Below are 12,399 nucleotides of genomic sequence, written 5' to 3'. Positions count from 1 at the left end.
AGCTGTCCACTTTTTCCATCACCAATTTTTGAAGAGACTGTCTTTTCCCCATTGTATATTTTGATCATAGATTAATTGACCATGTGTGCATTGGTTTATTTCTGGTCTCTCTATTCCATTCCATTGATCTATGTGTCTGTTTATGTGCCAGTAACATACTGTTTTGATTACTGTGGCTTTGTAGTATATTCTGAAGTCAGGGAGCACGATACTTCCAACTTTGTTCTTTTTCCTCAAGATTGCTTTGACTATTTGGGGTCTTTGGTGGTTCCATACAAATTTTAGGATTATTTGTTTTAGCTTTGAAAAATGTCATAGTTGTTTTGATATGGATTACATTGAATCTGTAAATTGCTTTAGGTAGTATGGCCATTTTAACAATATTAATTCTTCCAATCCAAGAGCACAGGATATCTTTTCATTTCTTTCTATCATCTTCAATTTCCTTCATGTTTTATAGTTTTCAGTGTACAGGTCTTTCACCTCATTGGTTAAGTGTATTCTTAGGTATTTTATTATTTTTGATGTGATTTTAAATGGGATTCTTTTCTTAATTTCTCTTTCTGTGAGTTCATTATTAGTGTATAGAAAAGCAACAGATTTCTGTATGTTAATCTTGTATCTTGCAACTTTTCTGAATTTATATATTAGTTTTAATAGTTTTTGGTGGAGACTTTAGGGTTTTATTATATAAAGGATCATGCCATTCTGCAAATAGTGATGGTTTTACTTCTTCCCTTCCAAATTGGATAACTTTTACTTATTTTTCTTGTCTGATTTCTGTGGCTAGGACTTCCAATACTATGTTAAATAGAAGTGAGAGAGTGGGCATCCTTGTCTTATCCTGAAAATAGAGGAAAGACTTTTAGTTTTTCACCATTGAGTATGATGTTAGCTGTGTGTTTGTCATAAATAACCTTATTTGTTGAGATATGTTCTCTCTATACCAACTTTGATGAGAGTTTTTATCATGAATCAATGTTGAATTTTTGTCAAATGCTCTTTCTGTGTCTATTGAGATGATCACATGATATTTATCCTTCCTTTTGTTAATATGATGTATCACATTGATTGATTTGTAGATGTTGAACCATCCTTGCATCCCTGGAATAAATCCAAGTCAATCATCGTTTATGATCTTTTTCTATATTGTTGGATTCGGTTTGCTAACATTTTGTTGAAGACTTTTGCATCTATATTCATCAAAGATATTGACCTGTAATTTCCTTTTCTCTTTTTTAGTGTCTGGTTTTGGTATCATGGTAATTGGGCCTTATAGAATGAATTTGGGAGTGTTCTATCCTCTTCAGTTTTTTGAATACTTTGAGAAGGATATGTGTTTTCTCTTCTTTATATTTTGGTAGAATTTCCCTGTGAAGCAGTCCAGTCTTGCACTTTTTTGTTGCTGGGAATTTTTTATTACAAATTCAACTTCAGTTCTAGTAATCAGTCTGTTCAGATTGTCTGTTTCTTCTTGATTTAGTCTTTGTAGGTTGTATGTTTCTAGAAATTTGACCATTTCTTCTAGGTTGTCTAATTTGTTGGTATATAACTGTTCATATTATTCTCTTACAGTTTTTTGTGTCTCTGTGGTATTGGTTGTTATTTCTCCTCTTTCATTTCTTATTTTGTTTATTAGGGTCCTCTCTTTTCTTCTTAGTGAGCCTGGCTAAAGATTTATTAATTTTGTTTATCCTTTCAAAAACCAGTTCTTATTTTCTTTGATCTATTCTATTGCCTTTTTGATCTCTATTTTATTTATTTATTCTCTGGTCTTTATTATTTCCTTTCTTCTGCTGACTTTGAGCTTGTTTGTTCTTTTTCTAATTCCTCTCTTTTCATCTTAGTGAGCCTGGCTGAAGGTTTATTAATTTTGTTTATCCTTTCAAAAAACCAGTTCTTGGTTTCATTGATTCTTTTTCTGTTGCTTTTTCGTTTCTATTTATTTCCTCTCTGATCTTCCCTATTCCCTTCCTGCTGCTTACTTTGGGGCTTTGCTTGTTTTTCTTTTTCTAATTCTTTTAGATGGTAGATTAGGTTGTTTATTTGAGATTTTTCTTGTTTCTTGAGGTAGGGATTAATCACTATAATCTTCTCTTAGAACTGCTTTTGCTGTGTCTCATAGACTTTGGAAATTTGTGTTTTCATTTTCATTCATCTCAAGGTATTTTCTGGTTCCCACTTTGATTTCTTCATTGATACATTGGTTTTTTAGTAGCATGTTGTTTAGTCTCCCCATGTTTGTGTTTTTCCATTTTTATTTCTATAATTGATTTCTAGTTTCACACCATTGTAGTTGGAAAAGATGTTTGATATAATTTCTATCCTCTTAAGGTTGTTGAGACATGTTTTCTGGCCTACCATATGATCTACCCTGAAGAAATTCCATGTGCACTTGAAAAGAATGTGTATTCTGCTGTTTTGGAATTGAATGTACTGTAGATATCTATTAAGTCCCACTGGTCTACTGTGTTATTTAAGGCCACTCTTTCCTTATTGATTTTTCTGTCTGGATGATCTGTCCATTGATGTATGTGGGGTGTTAAAGTCCCCTGCTATTATTGTGTTACTGTCAATTTCTCCTTGTGTCTGTTAATATTTGCTTTATATATTTAGGTGCTCTTACATTAGGTGCATATATGTTTGTGAATATTGTTTCATCTTTTTGTACTGATTGATTTGCTATTATATAATATCCTTCATTATCTTTTATTATAAACTTTGTTTTAAAGTTCACTTTGATATGAATAGTGCTACCTGAGCTTTCTTTTCATTTCCTGTTGCATGGAATATCATTTTCTATCCCCTCAGTTTCAGTCTGTGTGTTTCTTAGCTCTGAAGTGAATCTCTTGTAGGAAGCATATATAATGGTGTTTTTGGTTTTGTTTTATAAAATCAGCCACCCTATGTCTTTTGATTGGTACATTTAGTGCATTTACATTTAAATTGATTGTTTGTTATATACTTATTGCCATTTTGTTATTTGTTTTCCTGTAGTTCTTCTCTGTTCTTTTCTTCTTCTTTTAGTATCTTCACTTGTGGTTTGATGATTTTCTTTAGTATTATGTTTATGTTCCTTTCTCTCTAGTTTTTGTATATCTATTGTAAGTTTTTGATTACTGGTTACCATAGAGTTCATATATATTGAACTATAACTATATCTACTTATTTTAAACTGATACTTATTTAACTTAAACACATTCTAAAAGTTCCATATTTTTCTCCTTCCCCACAACAGTACTTTGTATTTTTGATGTCATATTTTACATCTTCATGTGAGTCCCTTAACTGTTTATTGTAATCATAGCTGATTTTTCAAATTTTGTCTTTAACCTTGGTACTAGCTTATTTCAATCATTGAACCACAGTCTTTAAATTTTCCTTTACCAGTGGAATTTTCCCCCTCCTGTAATTTCTTGTTTATTGTTGTGGCCTTTTCTTTTTCACTTAAAGAAGACCCTTTAACATTTCTTGTCAGGTCAATTTAGTATTGATGAACACTTTAATTTTTTGCTTCTCTAAGAAGTTATAGCTTCTTCAGTTTTGATTGATAACCTTGCTGGAGACGGTATCCTAGGTTGTACATTTTTTTTCTTTCCGGACTTTAATTATATTACACCACTCCCTTCTGGCCTGCAGTTGCTGCTGAAAAATCTGCTTATAGTCTTCTGGGGTTTCCCTTGTATGTGACTCTTTTTTTCCTTTTGCTGTCTTTAAATCTTTACCTTTTGCCATTTTAGTTATGATATATCTTTGTGTGGGTCTCTTTAACTTCATCTTATTTGAGACTCTCTGTTCTTCCTGTACCTGGACATCTGTTTAATTCTTCAGTTTTTAGTCATAATTTCATCAAATATTTTTTAAACTCTTTTCTCTCTCTCTTCTCCTTCTGGAACCCCTATAATGTGAATGTTAGTATGCTTGATGTTGTACCAGAGGTCTCTTAAACTGTCCTCATTATTTTTAATTTGTTTTTTGTTTTGCTTTCCTGACTGTGTGAATTCCATTATTATGTATTGCAGATTACTTATGCATTTTTCTGTATCACCTAATCTGCTATTAATTCCCTCCTGTGTATTTTTAATTTCAGTTATTGTTTCTTTAGCTCTGACTGATTCTTTATAATATTTTCCAGTTCTTTGTTAAAATTCTCATTATGTTAATCTGTTCTTTTCCCCAGTTCAGTTAGCATTCTTATTAGTATTGCTTTGAACTCTTTATTAGGTAAATTATCTCTGTTTCATTAGGTTTTTTTCAGGGATTTTTTCTTATTTTTTCATGTGAAACATATTCTTCTGTCTTCTTAATTTGTTTAACTTTCTCTCACTCTATGAAATGTTGTGAAACACTTACCTATCCTGATCTTGAAGGCATCCCTATGCAGTCTGCATGTTCCCAGTGTCCTTGTGTATGAGCATCCCTATGTAGTCTGCATGTGCCCATGTCTTTGGTGGGAGAACTGTATCTGAGGTTATCATGAGCTCCTCTTCCTCTGTGCTGGCAGCCACCACCTTAGTGGGTGGTCTGGAGTTGGAGGGGCCTGAGCCAGAGCCAGGTGCAAGTCAGGCTTCTACTATGCTCAGTGGTCATCACAGTCCAATTGGGTTTGGGGCCTGAGGGGCTGGAGCAGTAGCAAAGTTGGGTTTCTCGAGTGTGATGGCAGTCTCCACCTTGGTTTGAGGTGAAGGTGGGAGGTAGCTCTGGCCTGAGGGCTTGGGGCTGAACTTCCATGCTGATTTTACTTTTTCCCCAGTGTGTGCACCTTGGTTAGAGGCTGGGTCAGGGTCAGAGAGGTTGGTACCACACCACTGAGCTGCCCCCTCCCAAATGTGAACAGGAATGCATAGGAAGCTCTTCAATGATGGTGGACTCTTCCCTGGATCCAGCTTAGCTCCCTTGTGATTGTGCACAGGGATGCACTCTGGTGAGATAATGCTATGATTTATCATGTAGTCTGACTTATTAGGATAAAAATCTTATCTTTGGTTTTAAAATAAATATCTCCTCTTCTACTATAGCCAAATGCAGTAATTCACCTGTGAAATCAACATTTAGAATTGAAAATCATTGTTTGGTTTCTCTTTGGCAATTTCCAAAACATGAATCCAGTGTTTTAACATGATTTTGAGAAATGAACATTTTCAGAATTGACCAAAGCTTCCCATTTTTGTAGAAGATAGGGGAAAGCTATCAGTGGTTTTGGAGAGTGGCATTTCCTCAGTTATTGTTCACAAATAAAGTTGGTTAGATCATCTAGCAGGGGGTCCCTTTTTCTAATTTACACAAGGTTACTGAATGATCTAGCAGCAGGTGAGGTTAGATGTGGGCTGGCTGCAGAGGCCAAGAACCTGTAAGAGCTTTGCTTGAGCAGGTCAGCATGGGTTCAGCTTTCTTAGTATTTTTACAACTATTTTCTTTCTTGTGTACCAGAAATTGGAGAAAGTAATGAGACAATTAACTTGTATTACTTCTTGTGGAAGAATTTACTTCTTGTAGAAACTCAGTTCTACAAAGCCTTGAAAGACTGACCACTGTTCCAAATGTGGTTGGCCCAAATTTACTCACATTTGCCTTTAGACACTCAGTAAGCTCCATTTCCTTAAAGTTATAGAAGCTGAGTACTAAGAATAGTGCCCTTGAGACTCCTGCCAACACAACTTCTAGTGATGGTACCATGTATAATAGAGATTGAATGGGACTTTACCTTTCACTTCTGAGTTTTGAGTAAGCAGTCTTCAGAAGACTATCTTTAACATTTAGCAACTTAATTTCTAGACACTCATTATTTAGGAACTAAATTGCTTAGATGCTATTTGAGATGATTCAAAATACAAATTTTTAATGATATTATATAGATTTAGGGATTATGAATTGGAAGTTCAAAGTTGGAAATATTATTTAATATTTTTTAAGGATAAGTGTTTCAGTCCTGTTCAGAATGTGAGATTGAACACCACAGCATCAAATGACCTCTTACTTTCTGCTCCTTCCAAAAACTAATACTTGTATGTTTGCTAGGGGTCCTGTAACAAAATACCATAAGCTGGGTGACTTAAACAACAGAAATTTATTACCCCACAGTTCTGGAGGCTAGAATTCTAAAGTCGAGGTATGAGCAGTGTTGATATCTTCTGAGAGCTGTGAGGGATAATTTGTTAATGTGCCACTCCCCTAGCTTCTGGTGGTTTGCTGGCAACTTTTGGTGTTCTTGGCATGCAGAATAATTATCCTGATTTCTGCCTTCATCTTTGTATGGCATTCTTCCTGTGTGCTTATGTTTCTTCATATGGCATTCTTTTATCAGTCATATTGGATTATAAACCCACTGTATTCTGGGATGACTGCATCCTACAACCTTGTGAATTCCTACACAATTACATCTGCAATGACCCTATTTCCAAATAAAGCCATATTCTGAGGTGCTAGGAATTAGGATTTCAACATATGAATCAGAGTGGGGAACAGTTCAACCCCTAAGAAAGCCCAAAGGTGTTTCATGAAAAGGATTGACATTCTGGGAGCAGTGAATTCTACTGGAATAGTTGTTTCATTGAGTTGTGGTAACTGTAGTTTTCTGGGTAGTATTTGAAGCTCCATAACTAAATGCTACAGTCTATGAAATACTGCTGTTCTTGTGTTCATGCTTGAGGGGAATAAACCAGTGCCTCTGAGTCTTAGCTGCCTGGGCTCTCAATAAAGAAGTGAGGTCACTAAGCCAAGAAAATATAAAGTCCCCAATAGAGCAGCTCTCTGTATGTAGTTCCAGCACCAATTAACAACTTCAGATACACTATTCAATTTCTAGACACGATCTTTTGCAGTTCCAGGTTTCTTTAATTTTCTAAATAATTGCTATCATACAAATCCAAATAAAACTGGTCTGAAGCTGAAATAAAAATATGTATCTTAAAATATAACATATCATCTCTGTGATAAACAGTTCTCATTCTCACTAGCAGTGATTGGTCACTTTCTAGCAATCTCAGCCAAGAGATTGTGGTTAGTGCAGAGGCAGAGTGAGCTAACTACCTGCTTTTGTGTTCTTCCTTAGCAGGGGTCAGGCACTCTGTCTAGGGAAACCATTTTCACAGTAGCCTGGGTTGGAGGAGCAAGTGTTGCCAGTGGTAAATGTCCAACTTCACACTCAGGGTCCCTCAAAAGGTGGGGAGTGTTCATAAGCCCTGAAACTGCTGATAATATTGACATGGGAATATGGAGTTTCTTCTACTTTAATAACCGTTATCACACCTATAAAACATGTTTTCTTAAAAATTGCATCTTTCAAAGTCTTCTAGTGATCATTCTTTAATGGATATATCAGACTTGCATTACCAATACATGATTTTTGATTTTTTTAAAAAATCAGCTATCTAAAGATCTCATTATGGGTTTTCTCCTCCAATCAATCAATCAATCTCTGTCTCTCTCCGTTTCTCCTCTCATTCCTCCTCTGTCCCCTTTTGACACCCTTTGCCCTAATACCCAATTTTTTTTATTTTTAATAAATTTATTTATTTATTTTTGTCTGTGTTGGGTCTTCGTTTCTGTGTGAGGGCCCTCTCCAGTTGTGGCGAGTGGGGGCCACTCTTCATCACTGTGCGCGGGCCCCTCACCGTTGCGGCCTCTCCCGTTGCAGAGCACAGGCTCCAGACACGCAGGCTCAGTAGCCGTGGCTCACGGGCTTAATTGCTCCGCGACATATGGGATCTTCCCAGACCAGGGCTCGAACCTGTGTCCCCTGCATCGGCAGGCAGATTCCCAACCACTGCACCACCAGGGAAGCCCCCCATTTTGTTTTTATTCTTCTATACTTTTGTTTGTTGTGCTGCTTTTGCTCTTATCTAAGTGAGATTAAATAATACAAATATCTATTAGTATTTGCAGCAATTTTCCCCCAAAGTAATAGAGAGTTCTAATTCTGCTCTGATTGAATTGAACACCCTGTTTTATTAAACATGGAGAAAAGTGTAGATAATTATACTAATTTGTAAGTGACTCTAACTAGTTAGTATTTTCATTATTTTTGGAGGATTTAACATATTTTAGTTTGTATGAAAATATGTATGTTGGTTACAGTATGAACCAGAATAATAAATGAATCAGAGAAAGAAAACTTTATGCTGTTTCCTCTCCTTTTTGGAGGTGGGTATGGGAGGGTGGTTTGGGTTTTTTAGTTTTTATCTATGGAAGGGGTACTTGAAATTTAAAGCATTGTATTTCTGAATTAGTTCATTCCTTCATTTTGGCCATTGTTCATTGTCATATTAGCAGAGAAGTAGATTCTCAATGAGAGTGTACAACATTTGCTTAATGTGAAAGCTCAGTATCAGTGTCATTTGAGATTAAGGAAGTGTCTACATGATTTCTGGTCTTTGAGATCATTCTTGTAAAATCTACTGAGGTGATATTTTGCGTTTATAGGTCTAGAGATCTTTTAAAGATTGCAGTTAGAAATGTTTTCCATGATTATTCCTATTTTAATTTGATAGGAATATGAGATCCAAAGAAATTCTGTTTTTGAACTAATTTTTTATAGATTTCACTTGGGATGAACAGAGAGAGAGAGATGAGTTTTGTAATAAAGCAGACAAAAAGTACCTATTCACAAGGCAAGAGGAGAGAATCCAGCTGCTTCTAGTTTTTTTTTTTTTTTACATCTTTATTGGAGTATAATTGCTTTACAATGGTGTGTTAGTTTCTGCTTTATAACAAAGTGAATGCATATACATATGTTCCCATATCTCTTCCCTCTTGAGTCTTCCTCCCTCCCACCCTCCCTATCCCACCCCTCTAGGTTGTCACAAACCACCAAGCTGATTTCCCTGTGCTATGTGGCTGCTTCCCACTAGCTATCTATTTTACGTTTGGTAGTGTATATATGTCCATGCCACTCTCTCGCTTTGTCACAGCTTCCCCTTCCCCTTCCCCATATCCTCACGTCCATTCTCTAGTAGGTCTGTGTCTGTATATATGTGTTAGCATACGGTATTTGTCTTTCTCTTTCTGACTTACTTCACTCTGTATGACAGACTCTAGGTCCATCCACCTCATTACAAATAGCTCAATTTCGTTTATTTTTATGGCTGAGTAATATTCCATTGTATATATGTGTCACATCTTCTTTATCCATTCATCCGACGATGGACACTTAGGTTGTTTCCATCTCCGGGCTATTGTAAATAGAGCTGCAATGAACATTTTGGTACATGACTCTTTTTGAATTATGGTTTTCTTAGGGTGTATGCCCAATAGTGGGATTGCTGGGTCATATGGTAGTTCTACTTGTAGTTTTTTAAGGAACCTCCATACTGCTCTCCATAGTGGCTGTACAAATTCACATTCCCACCAGCAGTGCAAGAGTGTTCCCTTTTCTCCAGACCCTCTCCAGCATTTATTGTTTCTAGATTTTTTGATGATGGCCATTCTGACTGCTTCTAGTTTTGTATTTACGTTTGCTGTTGCAGGTGGAGTAGAAATGTAGCCAAATAGGGTACTTCTGGCAAACTTGATTCTGTTGGTATTTACCACATCTTTCAGAATTTAGTGTCCATGCAATTCAGCCAAGGTGCTTTTGTTAAATATGCCACATACATGTTTCCCTTTCCCCCCATCACTGATTTAGTAGATCTGGGTGATCTGAAATGTGGGCAACATTTTTTCTTACTTGGAAGCACTCTGTATTTCTGTCTCTTGATAGGTAATTTTTATCAAGTAACTCATTCTGAAAATGGATGAGAAAAAGTTGCTTTTTAGCTTTCCATATGACTGATTTAATGCACAAAATATTCTTACACAGTTGCTTACACTATAATAAATGCCAGGAGTTGTTTGTTATTGGGGTGGGGGAAAGTTTAGCTTTACAATGCTAACCTGGCTTGGAGACCTGCACTTTCACACGACCTTTCTCAGCAGCAAGATTGCTGCCTCACATCCTGCCTGTGTGAAATTCTAGAGCAGCCTCTGCCAGTAACTCTTCTATAACAACTTTTTATTTGTCTTCACCAGACTTTTAGGAATACATTGTCAGCAAACAAGCAACCCAAGCAGGTTTTTAACACTGAAGAAGGAACTGGTTATTGGTAGATCTTTCATGCATTTTAACTGTAACTGAAATATCTTGTACTTCTTGAAACAAAATATTTGATGTAAAACTAGAGTTTATTTATTTTAAAGAGATTAAACTTAACTTTAAAATAGTAAAAGTTAAACAGTAAAAAGTACTGATATGGGAACCAGATTGCCAGGCTCCATAGTGTGAATAATTAACTGGCCTAATGTTCAGGTAATCTAGGTTCTAATGCCAGCTCCTTCCTCAAATCTTTTTGTAGCTTGTCAAGTCCATTATGCTCAATCAAATGGCTATCATTAAACCATGTAAACTTGAATGGATTATCAGAACCTAGCTGAACTGATCTTGGAGAGGCAGCAGTGAGCGGTGGCTTAATTCCCTGCCCAGGAATTGAACCTGGGTAGCCTGGATGAAAACCAGGAACTTTAGCCACCAGACCACCAAGGGTTAGAGGCTAGAAGTTATTTTTCCTTGGTTCTCACCCCCAGTTAAAAATGTATTTCTCATGGAGGCAAAAACTGTAAAAACAGGTACAAAGTTTATTATTAGAGACATAGCACAACAAGTGAGATAGAACACAAAGAAATTGTTTAGTTAAGATAGAAGCAAGGCAGAGACGTACATCCAGAGAGAAAGGGTGTGGGCATCCTCCCTAATGAGGAAAGCGGTAAAGAGGTGGTTAAGTCACTTATATAGGGCAGTTCTTCAGGGTCTTTGTTTACCTTTGGTCAATTATCTGGTTTCTTCTTCCACACCTGACCTGCCATAGGATGCTTCCCAATATGCATGCCCAACTTTTTTCCAAAATGGATTTCAGCCCAAGAGTGGCCTTAGAGTCACATATTATGGGGTGGTGCCCCCTCCTTTTTGAGCCTTTCTGCGCATGTGCAGTGTCTCCCTTGCCCCAAGGATGGGAAATGCATGACCTCTTGATCTTTACTCGGACAGGGTTTAGCCCCTCTCTGTTCCTGCCATGACTGTTATCTTAGAGTGTCCTCAGGAGACAAAGCTTAGCTATTTAACCAGTTCTGTTGTTATTTCTATTTCAAAGTGCGAACAGGAGGCTGGTTGTAAATATCTAACCTGGAGCCCACTTATGTCCTGTCTCAGGAAATATAAACAGGAGGCTAGTTGTAAGTGTCCAGCCTGAAGCCCATCTTTTCCTCTCCCCAGGGAATGTAAACAGGCAGGCAAGTTGTAAATCTCTATCCTGGAGTCCATCTATCTCCTGCCTCAGAACTACCTGTTTAATGCCAAGGATCAGCGGCAAACAAGATCACTTTAATCAATTTATACTCATGCACACTTTGGTCACGTTTAAATGGCTAGTGGTAATTTAGACATGTCTAGGAAAATTTTCTATGTGCCTGTGACAAACAAACTGTGCAGGCAGTAGTATCTAAGGAGAACAAAAATTAACAGTTTTAAGGTACACCTTACTTATTCTTTGAATAAGCAAAGTTGAGTTTTTTTCACTCTAGGAAATTGTACCTGAATACAGGCTGGGGTCCAGTTATGAGACATTCATGAATTCACACACTGGCCCAATACTGGGATACACAATCTTAGGCCAGCCAGCTAGCCAGCCAACCAGGCACCTTTGAATGTGTGAATCCTTTTTGCCCCAGCCTTAATTACATTTCATGTCAGGCTTCTTATTTGTCAGTGGTATTGCTACTAGTTCTGCCTATCTCACAGATGCTATTGTGTGAATAGAATGAACATGTGAAAATGATTCTCACTTTTACCAGGAAGACACTCCGAGCTAATGTCTTCTTGTAGCCATCTCTGTAATCAAGTAAAAAGTAGTAGGCCAAAAAGAATGGTTTTAGAATTGAAATGTAAATATGAGCTAATAAGTGAATTTTCTGTTATTTAGGACAATGATGCTAGTCTTTCACTGAGCAAGTAGAATAATTAAATCATAATTCCTTTCATATTAAATAAACCAATATCCATTCTACTTTGTAATGGACTGTATCTTGGGGTTATAAGATGGTCCTATTTACTCTGGTTCTTCTTCATAGGGTTGGCCTTTGCTGTTCTCTCATCTGTGCACCCCGTGTTTGGTTTGTATGGGTCTCTGTTTCCTGCCATCATTTATGCCATATTTGGAATGGGACGTCATGTTGCCACAGGTAATAATTTCTGTCTATGCTTATGCTTCTCATATTACTAATGAAGGGGACTCAGAAGTGATCATTTGTTACTGATTACATTTCCAATGTAATTCTTACTTTACTACTGAAAATATTAGGGCAAATATTATCAGCAAATAATATCAGCAAATATTAGGGCAAGACATTTAACTTTCTGTGCCTCAACACATA

At 36.6% G+C, this 12,399-nt stretch overlaps 1 protein-coding gene across 1 annotated transcript in view; it reads left to right on the top strand.

Moving 5' to 3' along the window:
* Window positions 1-12,399, top strand: part of SLC26A7 (solute carrier family 26 member 7) — a gene marked incomplete at both ends in the record, with an annotated part of 179,798 nt that overhangs the window by 28,002 nt on the left and 139,397 nt on the right. Inside the window, one exon of the mRNA XM_079901703.1 lies at window positions 12,097-12,207. Within this exon, the coding sequence (XP_079757829.1) occupies window positions 12,097-12,207 (111 nt within the window). The remainder of the gene's footprint in view (window positions 1-12,096; window positions 12,208-12,399) is intronic.

Source organism: Stenella coeruleoalba, assembly GCF_951394435.1.
Source record: "Stenella coeruleoalba genome assembly, chromosome: 17".
NCBI classification, from domain to species: domain Eukaryota; kingdom Metazoa; phylum Chordata; class Mammalia; order Artiodactyla; family Delphinidae; genus Stenella; species Stenella coeruleoalba.
The sequence above is the reverse complement of the archived record's forward strand: the minus strand, read 5'-3'. Positions and strand labels throughout refer to the sequence as shown.